Source organism: Notolabrus celidotus, chromosome 6 (genome assembly GCF_009762535.1).
Source record: "Notolabrus celidotus isolate fNotCel1 chromosome 6, fNotCel1.pri, whole genome shotgun sequence".
Lineage (NCBI taxonomy): Eukaryota > Metazoa > Chordata > Actinopteri > Labriformes > Labridae > Notolabrus > Notolabrus celidotus.
Window position 1 is genome coordinate 12,054,451 of NC_048277.1, and position 13,543 is coordinate 12,067,993.

At 42.6% G+C, this 13,543-nt stretch overlaps 1 protein-coding gene across 1 annotated transcript in view; it reads right to left on the minus strand.

Annotated features, from left to right (window-relative positions):
* Nucleotides 1–829: 829 nt before the first annotated feature.
* The window catches only part of lonp2 (lon peptidase 2, peroxisomal), a 35,696-nt gene continuing 22,982 nt past the window's right edge, over nucleotides 830–13,543 (minus strand). Inside the window, exons 15-18 of the mRNA XM_034686421.1 lie at nucleotides 5,132–5,217; nucleotides 4,424–4,631; nucleotides 4,151–4,341; nucleotides 830–2,162 (exon numbers count right to left, since the gene is read on the minus strand). Of these exons, the coding sequence (XP_034542312.1) occupies nucleotides 1,932–2,162; nucleotides 4,151–4,341; nucleotides 4,424–4,631; nucleotides 5,132–5,217 (716 nt within the window). The 3' untranslated portion in view covers nucleotides 830–1,931. The remainder of the gene's footprint in view (nucleotides 2,163–4,150; nucleotides 4,342–4,423; nucleotides 4,632–5,131; nucleotides 5,218–13,543) is intronic.

Below are 13,543 nucleotides of genomic sequence, written 5' to 3' on the forward strand. Positions count from 1 at the left end.
CTACCAAATACACAAAAACCCTTTAACTCTGCAAAAACAAAAGGCTAAATGTATTGCATTGTGTGTTGCAGGACCCACATTTTAGTATTTCATTAATACTGATTATATCAAGTGCCTTTAAGTTGCTCTTTTTCTTGGAAATATAACATACAGGCTAACGACTGACATCATTTTTAAAACTCATCAAAAAAGTTCTGCATAAATTCAGATGAATAATCCAACTGAGCACAGACACTATTTGAAGCTGCACGTGTAGCTGTGTTCAAATAAACGTACCGATGGACAAGAGAGAGAAAAAGTAATCTCTAAAGATGACTTTATGTACAAGTGTGATGTGTAAATATAAAGATGCTGATGTTTTTCTGGTCACTCTCTCTGCTTTTGAAACATTCAAGACTTGAATGTTCATCAGGTGGTCTGAAACCCAGCTCTAAAAGGTTCCTGATAGTGTCTCATATTTGCAGGTGTTAAAAACTACATGAAAAAGGGACATCAGTGTTCAGCTTCTTATGGCTGCCCCCAAGTGGCCGATATCAGTAGTTGCAGGTTGAAGTGCGGTGCCATGTAAATATGCAGCGCTACATTAACATTATTTTTATCTTGAAGGCGTTCAAACAATGACACCTCACATTTGCAGGTCTAACTGAGAGAAAAGCTGATGTTGGCATATTTATTCAAAGAAAGTTTACTTCCAGTTTACAATGCATTGATTTCAAGCTTTTAATTCTTACCCATACATTCTGTGACGTGTTTGGTTTATATGTGCAAAACGTTCTGCTTCAGTGTACTATCTCATGGTTGTCTAAATATACAACAAACTCACTGCAGCTGGTGTTTCATGTAGCTTTACTACAGGGAAGAGAGAGAAAATCACATCTGGGACACAAAGGTAAAATATGGATTTTTCTTCTGCTTCAGGGTGAACTCAGCACAAATACATGTAGAAAACACACACAGGGATACCATCTGATACAGGTGTGAATTTTGTAGAAGTGAAAGCACAAAAACAATCTGAATGAATGAGTAAGAAGCCTTTTTTTTTTAGGAATTTTAGTATCTTTAATTAATTAATTATTTTACAGGATACAAGTGCATATTGTTGTAGTTTGACATTAAGAGCTGTGTATTCAAAGTCTCTGAATGTTAAAGCTTTTTAAAACATATATGCTCACAATTCATTGTTAATAATCAACCCGTTATACAACAGATTGGCTCCACTCCCTCTCACTGAGCCCTTCACCTCATGTTTGAGACGGTTTCAGATTTCTAACCGATACCATGCCGTCAAACTTAATGTGAGGTACAACTATTAAAATTAAAAATCTTCGTTCACAGGAAAATACATTCACCAATCAGGTGACATCAAGTTACATCACTTAAGGTGATTAAACACAGTGATTAGATTCATCATTAGCTTCTATCCTCACATACATGAACCCTCTCAGCAGTCTGCTTTTCTATTATTGTTCAGCACAAACTGAATTAATCAAACTCAATCATAGGTCTCACCAGCTCTTCTTCATGTTGCCTGGCTAAACATCCAAGATAACAGCAGTCAGTCTGGAAGATAACTGAGACTGAACCCTTAAAGGCACTTACACAGCAACGCTCAGAGCTGCCATTATCTTAATCTAGCTCATGAATTCATACGAGAGAGCTGTTCTGCACATCTTTCAAGCTTAACTCTGAGTACTGCTTCATTAACATCACATAATCCCTTCTATTGGAAATTACCCTTTGACAAATAGAAACATCTTCAAACACAGTTCGAGATCAATAACAGGACTCGTCAGGGTTTAAACTGACTGATATTTCCTGCAGCTGCATAGCAGCATAAGACCAACCACACTGAGAGGTCAAAGGTGAAACATGACACTCCCCTGTATCAGGACAATTCAACAACACTTTCCTCACTTCACATGTCCTCAGTGTTACAGTTTGCTGCTCAGCTGCGGTTGTGTGCAGGATCTGGCTGTTCCTGGGAAACCTCCGTCGATGGCGGCATTCAGAACCTCGTCCAGGTTTCCAGCTGTGACGAAGTCGAGGTCCACTTGGACGTTGGCTGGAAGCTCCTCGAGGTCCTTCTCGTTGCGTTTGGGGAGGATGACGCGCTTCACTCCTGCCCTGTGAGCTGCCAGGATCTTGTCCTTGATCCCGCCCACCTGAGGAGGACAGAGTCATCAGGTCTGTATAAAATCGATTTGTTTATAGCAGAAAACAGCACTGGGATGAAACGTGCAGAAGAAGCTAAAACAATGAAAGAGGGATTTATTTAGATGACTATGATATATTGATAGGGACCCAAAATGTTGAACATATTTAACGACACTGTTGAGCATATATATGGACACTAGAAGCCCCCCCATCCTCATGTTTGTAGCGTTTCTACCATAAACTGTATAAAATATGGACGTAGTATCCGTGACGTCACCCATCTGTTTCTGAAGAGCTGTTTTGAGGCAAATCGTCGGCGGGAGCCATATTGCTGCTGTCGAGCCAGTGTGAAATAAAGAGGAGGAGTTTGAGCCTCCTAGCCAACAGCTGCAGTGTTCCCACAGGCAGCTGTGCCTCTCATTGGAAGACTAGTAATCTCAATATCTTTGAAATTGCCGCGTTAGAAAAAAATTCCCCCCCCTCACAGTGAGAGCACATCGAGAAATGACAGACTACACTCGTCTTTTGCACCAGGCTGTAAACATGTTTATTTCTGCTGTAAAGATCGTCTTTTTCCCATTCATGTGTATGTGACTTCCGGAACTTCTGGGGCCAGCCTCAAGCGGATCCTCGATGAACTGCAGCTATTAACACTTCCGCATTGGACTCATATTCATATTGAACTCGCTTGGTTTCTACTTGTTCATCTTACTTGGTTGTGATGAGGGTCATGTAGAAAAGCATGTAAATATGTGGGTAGGTCTATTCATGGTCACGATAAGCAAGGCTCACACAGGCACCTTTGGGCGGTTTATGCAGAGCTGGACACATGTCCGTAAATCTATTTATCTGCATTACATTTTCTAAAGTATCAATGAAGCCACTCAGAATCAGAAGTACGCTCAATGAGTGTGTGAGACAAAACTGACTTCTGTTGTTGCAAAGAGGTCAGACATGTGAGAGTCTGTGATTTAAAGCCTCTATAGAGAATTTCTGGTTTATGTTGATTTCAGCCCCTCATGTGGACAAAGTGTTTCCTCGTGTCTCTTAAGTGATTTTGTCCTGTACACAAGTTAGCAGAGTTTTAACAAAAAGTCTCATTCTGCTTATTCTGACGGTCAAATATATCATCCACTGTGATCTTTGCTGTAGCAAATGTGAGAAAAAGGTTGTTTGAACAGAATGCTCACTCACTTTGACTGGCACCTATCCCCTGCAGTGGTTTCAGACCGTAACAATAACTGTTCAGAAAAAGTCACCCTTTATGCTGATGATGTAGTTTGCTTCTGGACGTCATATATTAAATTCAGCTAAAATGTCCTCACAGGAGCTTTAATTGATAAGTCTAGAAGTGTTTTCTAGGAGGACAGAAGTGTACCCATCTGTGGCTTGCTATCATATTTGAGATGCAGAGGGGAAATTACTGTCTTATGTTTGAGTGACAGTGTTTTGCACTCGTGTCATTCAGCAGGAAGGGATGCCCGGAGTAGATAGCCATGCTCAGCTGATGTCTTGTGTTCATGTAACACCTGGAAGTCCCTGTTTGTATCCATCTTTATGCCAGTACTTCTGCTTTCTTTTTAAATCATCCACCTTTTAAATTTTATCCCTTTCTTTAAGGTTATTTTTTCACTGTGAGACAGAGTGGACTTCTCTTCTAACTTTGAATGGGTGATTTTTATGAAGGCTACAGTTATTACTCTTTTATAATAAGACCTGTTGTTCAACAAAAAATCAAAAGCACCTCTCAGGGTCTATCATGATCATTTCTGTCTTACATACTGAAAAGCTCTGAAAGATTCAGCCTAAACAAGCCTCTCCTCCATCACCTTGATGAGTCCAGCATAATTAATCGTCTGAGAGAGAACAATGGTAACCACACTAGTACCTTTCTGGAGAGGCTGTCATGTGATTGGCTCTCTCTTTGATGGTAAAAATTAAAACAGTGTAAAACAATCCTTAATGCGTCACTACATGCTGAATGTGCAAAACCCACCGGCAGCACCAGGCCTCTGAGCGTGATCTCTCCCGTCATGGCAACGTCCGATCTGACCAATCTGCCACTAAACAGTGAGGCGAGGCAGGTTACTATGGTAACACCCGCAGAGGGGCCATCCTTAGTGACAGCTCCAGCAGGGAAGTGGAGGTGGATGTCTGTTCCTTCTAGTGGATCTGAACCTCCTGTTACTGTCAAACATACAAAAACATCCAGATTAGATGAGCCTGTTCTTCTATGTTCTGTTGGTGCTGTACGCTGTGGTGAACTCACTGTTGGTGAGCTGGTAGGTCTTAGCGTTTGCTCTGAGCCAGCTTATAGCCAGATGGGCAGATTCTTTCATGACGTCCCCCAGCTGTCCTGTCAGAGTGAGCTGACCCTCTCCCTCGGTCCGACTCGCCTCCACAAACATGATCTCACCACCCAGAGGGGTCCAGGCAAGACCCAGAGCCACGCCGGGCAGGGTGAGCCGCTCAGACACCTTCAAACACACACACATACACACACACACACACACACACACACACACACAAATCATCTGAAGAGCTGTGTTTGATGGAGTGATCAGAGGACAAGGAAGACAAACTTAGCAAAGGGTTTGTGATACTTGAAATTTCATAGAAGAATGTGAAACAGAGGGTCTGCATGACCTCAGTGAAGGATGGAGAAGAAAGGAGGGGAACAAAAAGAGGAGGAGAAGAAAAGATAGATGAAAAAGACAAGACATGACAGAAACGCCTGCTAGAAGGCAAAGCGTATTGTGTTTCACATTATACTGTTTCATGTATGGTGTTCTCAACTTCTCTGACTCAATGAACAGCAGCTGCTGTGAAGCTGTGAGACCTCTACACAGGCTGTCTCTTTACTCAAGAGAGCTGTGAGAGAGATCCACAAAGTTCAGACAGCCTTTGAAAGGACTCTGCAGTCTCTACCCTGTCTGATCAAACCAGCTCCTCCTCACTCTGCTGGTGTTCTACTCACCTCCATCTCAAACAGAGGAAGTCCCAGGATGTCTTTCAGGGCGATGTGGTCGATCAATATGGGCATCTCTGGAGGCGCCGCCGTGTCTGTGCACAAAGAGTAAAATTACATTCAGATTCAATCACATTGAGAAGAGCTGCTGTTAGTCTGGCACACAGCTAAAGCTTTTATACAGCAAACTTAAATCTGGAAATTTCTATCCTTCAGGTCAGATGGAAACTATCAGATTACACACGCACTTCTGAAATCAGTTAACTACAGACGTGAAGGTTTGAAACATAATCACATCACTTAACTGACACATCTTGCATATAAAGTAACTGAACATATGTAGTGAGAGAAACCCTAACCCTAACCCTAATCCTAACCCTAACCCTAATCCTAACCCTAACCCTAATCCTATCACTAACCCTAATCACAACCCTAACCATAATCCTAACCCTAACCCTAATCCTAACCCTAACCCTAAACCTAAATTTAACCCTAACCCTAACCCTAATCACAACCCTAACCATAATCCTAACCCTAACCACAACCCTAACCATAATCCTAACCCTAACCCTAATCATAGCCCTAACCACAACCCTAACCCTAACCATAATCCTAACCCTAACCCTAACCCTAATCATAGCCCCAACCCTAAACCTAATCCTAACCATAACCTTAACCCTAACCATAATCCTAACCCTAACCCTAATCCTAACCCTAACCCTAATCCTATCACTAACCCTAATCACAACCCTAACCATAATCCTAACCCTAACCCTAATCCTAACCCTAACCCTTAACCTAAATTTAACCCTAACCCTAACCCTAATCACAACCCTAACCATAATCCTAACCCTAACCACAACCCTAACCATAATCCTAACCCTAACCCTAATCATAGCCCTAACCACAACCCTAACCCTAACCCTAACCATAATCCTAACCCTAACCCTAATCATAGCCCCAACCCTAAACCTAATCCTAACCATTACCCTAACCCTAATCCTAACCCCAACCCTTCCTCTAACCCTAATCCTAACCCTAACCCTATTCATTACCCTAACCCTATTCATTACCCTAACCCTAATCCTAACCCCAAACCTAACCCTTCCTCTAAACCTAATCCTAACCCTAACCCTAATCATAACCCTAACCCTATTCATTACCCTAACCCTAATCCTGACCCTAACCCTAATCCTAACCATAACCCTAATCCTAACCCTAACCCTAATCCTAACCCTAACCCTGATCATAACCCTTACCCTATTCATAATCCTAACCCTAATCTTAACCCTAACCCTAACCCTAATCCCAACCCTAAACATAATCCTAATCCTAAACTTAACCCTAACCCTAACCCTGATCATAACCCTAACCCTATTCATAATCCTAACCCTAATCTTAACCCTAACCCTAACCCTAACCCTAAAGGCTGATTTATACTTCTGCGTCGAATCGACGGCGTAACCTACGCCGTAGGTCCGCGTAGCTCCCGTACCTACGCAGAGGCCTACGCACGTAGCTGACGTGCACCTCCTCCAAAATGTAACTACGCGTAGAGCCGACGCGGACCGCAAGCTCTGTGATTGGTCCGCTCGACGGCTTTGTCTTTCCCGCATTCACAGCACTTCCGGGGTCCCGGACATCGGCCACACATCGGCCGTGTATTTCATCTCCTCCTCTCTATTCTTCATGTAATCATGTCTGTATGATAAACAGCAACATGTATCAGCTGTAGATTAACATAAAACGCTCTGAATCGATGTGGAAAAGTAAACAGAGATCGTAGCGGGACCGGAAGCAGGCGACCGGCTATCAGAGAGACCGCACTGCCCTCAGGCGTTTCGGCGGAGAATTGCTGCGCGACACGGACACATCGACGCACAAGTATGAGGGGCTCATGTCCGCGTCAGCCCCTGCTGCGTAGGGCGACGCAGAAGTATAAATCAGCCTTAAGCCCAACCCTAAACATAATCCTAATCCTAAACTTAACCCTAACCCTAACCCTAATCACAACCCTTACCCTAACTCTAACACTAACCCTAATCCTAACCCTAATCCTAACCCTTATCCTAACCCTAATCCTAACTCTAACCCTAATCACAACCCTAACCATAATCCTAACCCTAACCATAATCCTAATCCTAACCCTAATCCTAACCCTAACCCTAATCCTAAACCCAACCCTAACCCTTATCCTAACCCAAACCCTAACCCTTACTCTAACCCTAATCCTAACCCTAACCCTATTCATTAGCCTAACCCTACTCCTAACCCTAATCCTAACCCTAACACTAATCTTCACCCTAACCCTCATCCTAACCCTAATCCCAACCCTAATCCAAACCATAACCCTAATCCTAATCATAACCCTATTCATAGTCCTAACCCTAACCCTAAACATAATCTTAACCCTAACCCTCATCCTAACCCTAAACATAATCCTAACCTTAACCCTAACCCTAATCCTAACCCTAATCATAACCCTAACCCTATTCATAGTCCTAACCCTAATCCTAACCCTAACCCTAATTCTAACCCTAACCCTCATCCGAACCCTAATCCTAACCCTAAACATAATCCTAACCTTAATCCTAACCCTTACCCTAATCCTAACCCTAATCCTAACCCTAATCCTAACTCATAACCTTAACCCTAATCACAAGCCTTACCCTAATCTCAACCCTAACCCTCATCATAACCCTAACACAAACCCTAATCCTAACCCTAACCCTAATCCTAACCCTTACCCTACTCATAACCTTAACCCTAATCACAAGCCTAACCCTAATCTCAACCCTAACCCTAATCATAACCCTAACCCTCATCATAACCCTAACACAAACCCTAATCCTAACCCTTACCCTAATCCTAACCCTAACCCCAATCACAACCCAAACCATAATCCTAACCCTAACCCTAACCCCAATCCTAATCATAACCCTAATCCTAACCCTAACCCTAATCATAACCCTAACCCTATTCATAGTCCTAACCCTAATCCTAACCCTAACCCTCATCCTAACCCTAATCCTAATCCTAACCCTAAACATAATCCTAACCCTAACCCTCATCCTAACCCTAAACATAATCCTAACCTTAACCCTAACCCTAATCATAACCCTAACCCTATTCATAGTCCTAACCCAAATCCTAACCCTAACCCTAATTCTAACCCTAACCCTCATCCGAACCCTAATCCTAACCCTAAACATAATCCTAACCTTAATCCTAACCCTAACCCTAACCCTAATCCTAACCCTAATCCTAACGCTAATCACAACCCTAACCCTAATCCTAACCCTAATCCTAACCCTAACCCTAACCCTAACCCTAATCCTAACGCTAATCACAACCCTAACCCTACTCATAACCTTAACCCTAATCACAAGCCTAACCCTAATCTCAACCCTAACCCTAATCATAACCCTAACCCTCATCATAACCCTAACACTAACCCCAATCCTAACCCTAATCCTAACCCTAATCACAACCCGAACCCTAACTCCTAATCCCAACCCTAACCTTAACCCTAATCATAACCCTAACCCTAATCCTAACTCTAACCTTAATCCTAACCCTAACCCTAATCCTAACCCTAATCATGACCCTAAACCTAACCCTAACTCTAATCCTAACCCTAACCCTAACCCTTACACTAATCACAACCCTAACCCTAACCCTTACACTAATCACAACCCTAACCCTAACCCTAATCCTAATCACAACCCTAATCCTAACCCTAACCCTAATCCTAACCCTTACCCTAATCACAACCCTAACCCTAATCATGACCCTAAACCTAACCCAAACCCTAGGATCAGGGTAAGAATGGTTCTATAACAGAATAAATGCACAAATTTGGTCAATTATAAGTGATCTCATAAAAACACTGTATGTAAAAGGGTTTTCAACACAAACCATTTGTTTTTGCAAAGTTAAGGTAAAATATACGGCTATAAAGATCCTAAATGAAGAGCCGTTTGGAAGTCGAAAGAGACAGCTCTTCTTTGGGAGCCGAGTTAAAAGAGCCGGTTCTCTGAAAAACCATAATCCTAACCCTAACCCTAACCCCAATCCTAACCCTAATCACAACCCGAACCCTAACTCTAATCCTAATCCTAATCTTTAACCTAACCCTTACCCTAACCCTAATCACAACCCGAACCCTAACTCTAACCCTAATCCTAACCCTAACCCCAACCCTAACCCTGAACCCTAACCCTCATCACAACCCTAACCCTAACTCCTAATCCCAACCCTTACCTTAACTCTAATCATAACCCTAACCCTAATCCTAACTCTAACCCTAATCCTAACCCTAATCCTAACCCTAATCCTAATCATGACCCTAAACCTAACCCTAACCCTAACTCTAATCCCAACCCTAACCCTAACCCTTACACTAATCACAACCCTAACCCTAACCCTTACCCTAATCCTAATCCTAATCACAACCCTAATCCTAACCCTAACCCTAATCCTAACCCTTACCCTAATCACAACCCTAACCCTAACCCTAATCATGACCCTAAACCTAACCCTAACCCTAGGATCAGGGTAAGAATGTGTCTATAACAGAATAAATGCACAAATTTGGTCAATTATAAGTGATCTCATAAAAACACTGTACGTAAAAGGGTTTTCAACACAAACCATTCGTTTTTGCAAAGTTAAGGTAAAATATACGGCTATAAAGATCCTAAATGAAGAGCTGTTTGGGAGTCGAAAGAGACAGCTCTTCTTTGGGAGCCGAGTTAAAAGAGCCGGCTCTCTGAAAAGAGCCGAACTTCCCATCACTAAAGGACATGCTTACTACCATTTGCACTCTAAGTTTCCCTTGGAACTATTTGTATTGTGAAACGTATCAATGTAAATACTTCAGACCTGTACCATAGTGATAAACAGATAACACTTCAATTTGAATCAAGTAAATACCACTAGTATACTTTAAAACAGAGGGTCATTTCAATCCTTGTGGACTCAACATGACAGCATTTATACTTTTCAAGTAATTGATCTTAAACGCTTTCAGAAAATTAACAGTAACAAGACTCACATATCCCTTCGAGCCACCAAATGGTATCATAACAATGGTGTATATGCTGTATTGTAATGACACAATTTTATAATTTATTAGAAATGTATTCAAATTATTTCACAGACCCCTCACGCTATGGTTCGCGGACCCCCAGGGGTCCCAGGACCCCACTTTGAGAACAACTGAGCTAGAGTACGGTAATTGAGCTCTCAGCCTGCAGAGAAAGTTGTGAGGCACAGACCCCCAAGCTCTCTGCCCGACTCCACACTATAGCTTAAATACAAGACTCTTTGAATCAAAAGAGCACTCTACAAGGTTAATGTACCATAAAACTAGACAATATACCCCCGTTTTCTGTGAATGCATGATTATGAAGTGAAGGAGAAAAGATGTGAAAAAAAGTTGCGCAATGTCGCTGTCTTTTCCAGCACAGCGTGCACTCAACTTTCAATTAATGGGGATGTGTTTTGTTAATTGGGTCAGGTCGCACACAGCCATGTTGGAATAATTTTCCAGGACTATATGTGATTTTCCAGGACATTTGACCTTTTCTCCCATTTTCCAGGTGTTTTACAGTACTGGAAAACTGGTCAACTGTTTTCCAGGTTTTCCAGGACGCGTGGGAATCCTGTTTCACTAACATGAGCAACACCAGAGGCAGACTGATCAAACGTCATGTCAAATCAATTAGCAGAAAAGAGTTCTGGCACATTTTGCTTCTGTTTGTTGACACCATAGACTGCAAGGTGAGGTAAAACTGTTAGTTTCCGTTCGCATCAGAACAATGTGGCTAAAACATTACATATCTGCACACTCCAGATATTTTCGTATTGGATCCTGTCCAATAATCCTAGCAACAAGCGGAGCAGGTGAGTGAAACTTAAGGTTACCGGTCGCTACAAAGAAACCTAAACCATGAGCGTTGGTGATGACATCAGCAGTGTAAAAAGTTGTGACATTTGCCTCATTTTTTTTGGCAAATGCTTCGCGTCGGGGTCTTGTCTCACCCTGTTGGGATTCAATTTCCCACAACTACCTGCTAATCATACATTATCCCTTACATAACAAGTCAGATGTGTTAGCTCAAGGAATATTTTAGTATTTATTAGCATCCCAAATCAATTAAATTGTCAGGTAATGTTAAACCCGAATTTCCTTATTGAAAGCACAGGAACACACCAACGACTTCTGAAATCAGTAACTGGGCCATCCAAGGAGCACATGAATGCAGCACAAGTCTTCAAGTATGTATGAGCCAACGTGTGAACAACAGACTGACTTTGTAAAACATAGAGGTAGTCTCAGTGACAACATCTGTTTGTTTCTGAAAAGTTATACAGTTTAAAGATGGTGGTTGCCATATTCCAAATGCTGACTCTAATTTAGCTCAAGCTCATCAACAAACAGACAAAAAGGGGAGCTGAGGCAGGCTGCCTGGAGACCAGCTACCAGGCACCCACCTGTGAGTCAAATCAGCCACCTCCCTTATTACACCTTATTCACAGCTTGAATATGATAAAAACACCTGTACAGTTTTTATGGATGAAGAAATGAGGTATAGAGACCATTTTTGATTTTGTACCAGGCTGTGAACTTTTTCAGTTCTGCTGTAAAAGGTTAGCATTTTCATACCTGCTCTAATTGGACCTCCTGGGCTTTTGGATCCTCCTCAAGAGGACACTTGAGGAACTCAATTTTTTGCACTTCTGCATTGGCTTCATTTTTCAACCCAGGAGATTACTGCTTAGTGTGAAGGCAGCAGGCTATAGTCTGGAACAATTATAGAAAGCAGCACGTAGACAGAGTGATGACGTTTCTTGGCTTAATTCATTTGTCTGCTCTCTCAGTTGTCTTCGTTAATGAGACACTGTATCTAGACTTGTGTCTCTGGCTGTGAGGTGCAGACGTGAAAGGCTGCTTCAAAAGAGACCAGGGGCAGAATATCTTGTGATTCTCAGGAAAAAAACAGGAGGAGGGGCTAAACTAAAGAGAGAGCAGAAACAGGGGAGGTTACAGCAGCTGCAACTGAAACTGGATATTTAGCTGTCACACACACACACACACACACACACACACACACACACACACACACACACACACACACACACACACACACACACACAGTGATGTTATGATAAAATGCAAACACGAGAACAACAACATAATTTGAGCACACTCACTCACATAAGTATACACACCCGCCCAAAGTGATGTAGCTGACATCAGTTACCTGGCAACCTAAAGGGCTTTCTACAAAACACAGGGTTCCCACTCTTTTCCAGAGATCATTTTCCAGGACATTTCCAGGACATTTTCATTGATGATCAAGCTGGTATGACCGTCTAAATTTAGTTCCTAATTTAGTTCCTAAATAGTCTAATATGTTCCTCTCAGTGGAAGTCTACATTGAAAGACATGTAGTCTATGGCTATCAATGAAATCATCTCTTACATACTTAAAAATGATGGCAAATGGTAATAGAATAGCCAGGGACCCCTTACAGGTGAGAAAATTGTCCATGGCCCCCTCATAATTGTAACACAGATTAAGCACAGTAGTGATGTGTCATGATCAAAAGCTGAGGCTCTGAGAGTCGATGCTTTATAGTGAATCAGAGGAGCCGGCTCGCATTGAAAGAGAGCCGGCTCCCAGTTTTTTCCTGTTGCTGCTTAGCTCTCTCAGTGCTCAGCCCCAGCACTGCTCACAGCAGAACTTTGTTTTGATTGGTCAGCATGGCGGCCATGCGGCCAATCACATGTGAGGATATAGGATACAGGTGGTGGAGGGGAGGCTGTGTATCCTGGTTTCATCTGTTCCTTCAGAAAGAGTCTTCTTGAAGACCGGGCAAATACTCACTGAGAGGAGAAATCGGATCAGCCCATCCAAGCTGAGGCATCTGATTTTTCTCAATACCAACCTGAGGCTCCAGTTTGGTTCTGGTTCTGTTTGCTTGAGTTTGGTTCTGGTTCGGTTCTGGTTCTGTTCTGGTAAGGTTCTGGTTCAGTTCTGTTCTGGTTCGATTCTGGTTCACGTCTGGTTCGGTTCTGGTACGGTTCTGGTTCGGTTCTGATTCAGTTCTGGTTCGGTTCAGTTCTGCTTCAGTTCTGGTTCGGTTCGGTTCCGGTTCGGTTCTGGTTCGGTTCTGGTTCAAGTCTGGTTCGGTTCTGGTATGGTTCTGGTACGGTTCTGGTTCGGTTCTGGTTCGGGTCTGGTTCGGTTCTGGTTCAAGTCTGGTTCGGTTCTGGTATGGTTCTGGTACGGTTCTGGTTCGGTTCTGATTCGGTTCGGTTCCGGTTCGTTTCTGGTTCAGTTCTGGTTCGGTTCTGGTTCGGTTCTGGTTCAACTCTGGTTCAGTTCTGGTAAGGTTCTGTTCGGTTCTGGTT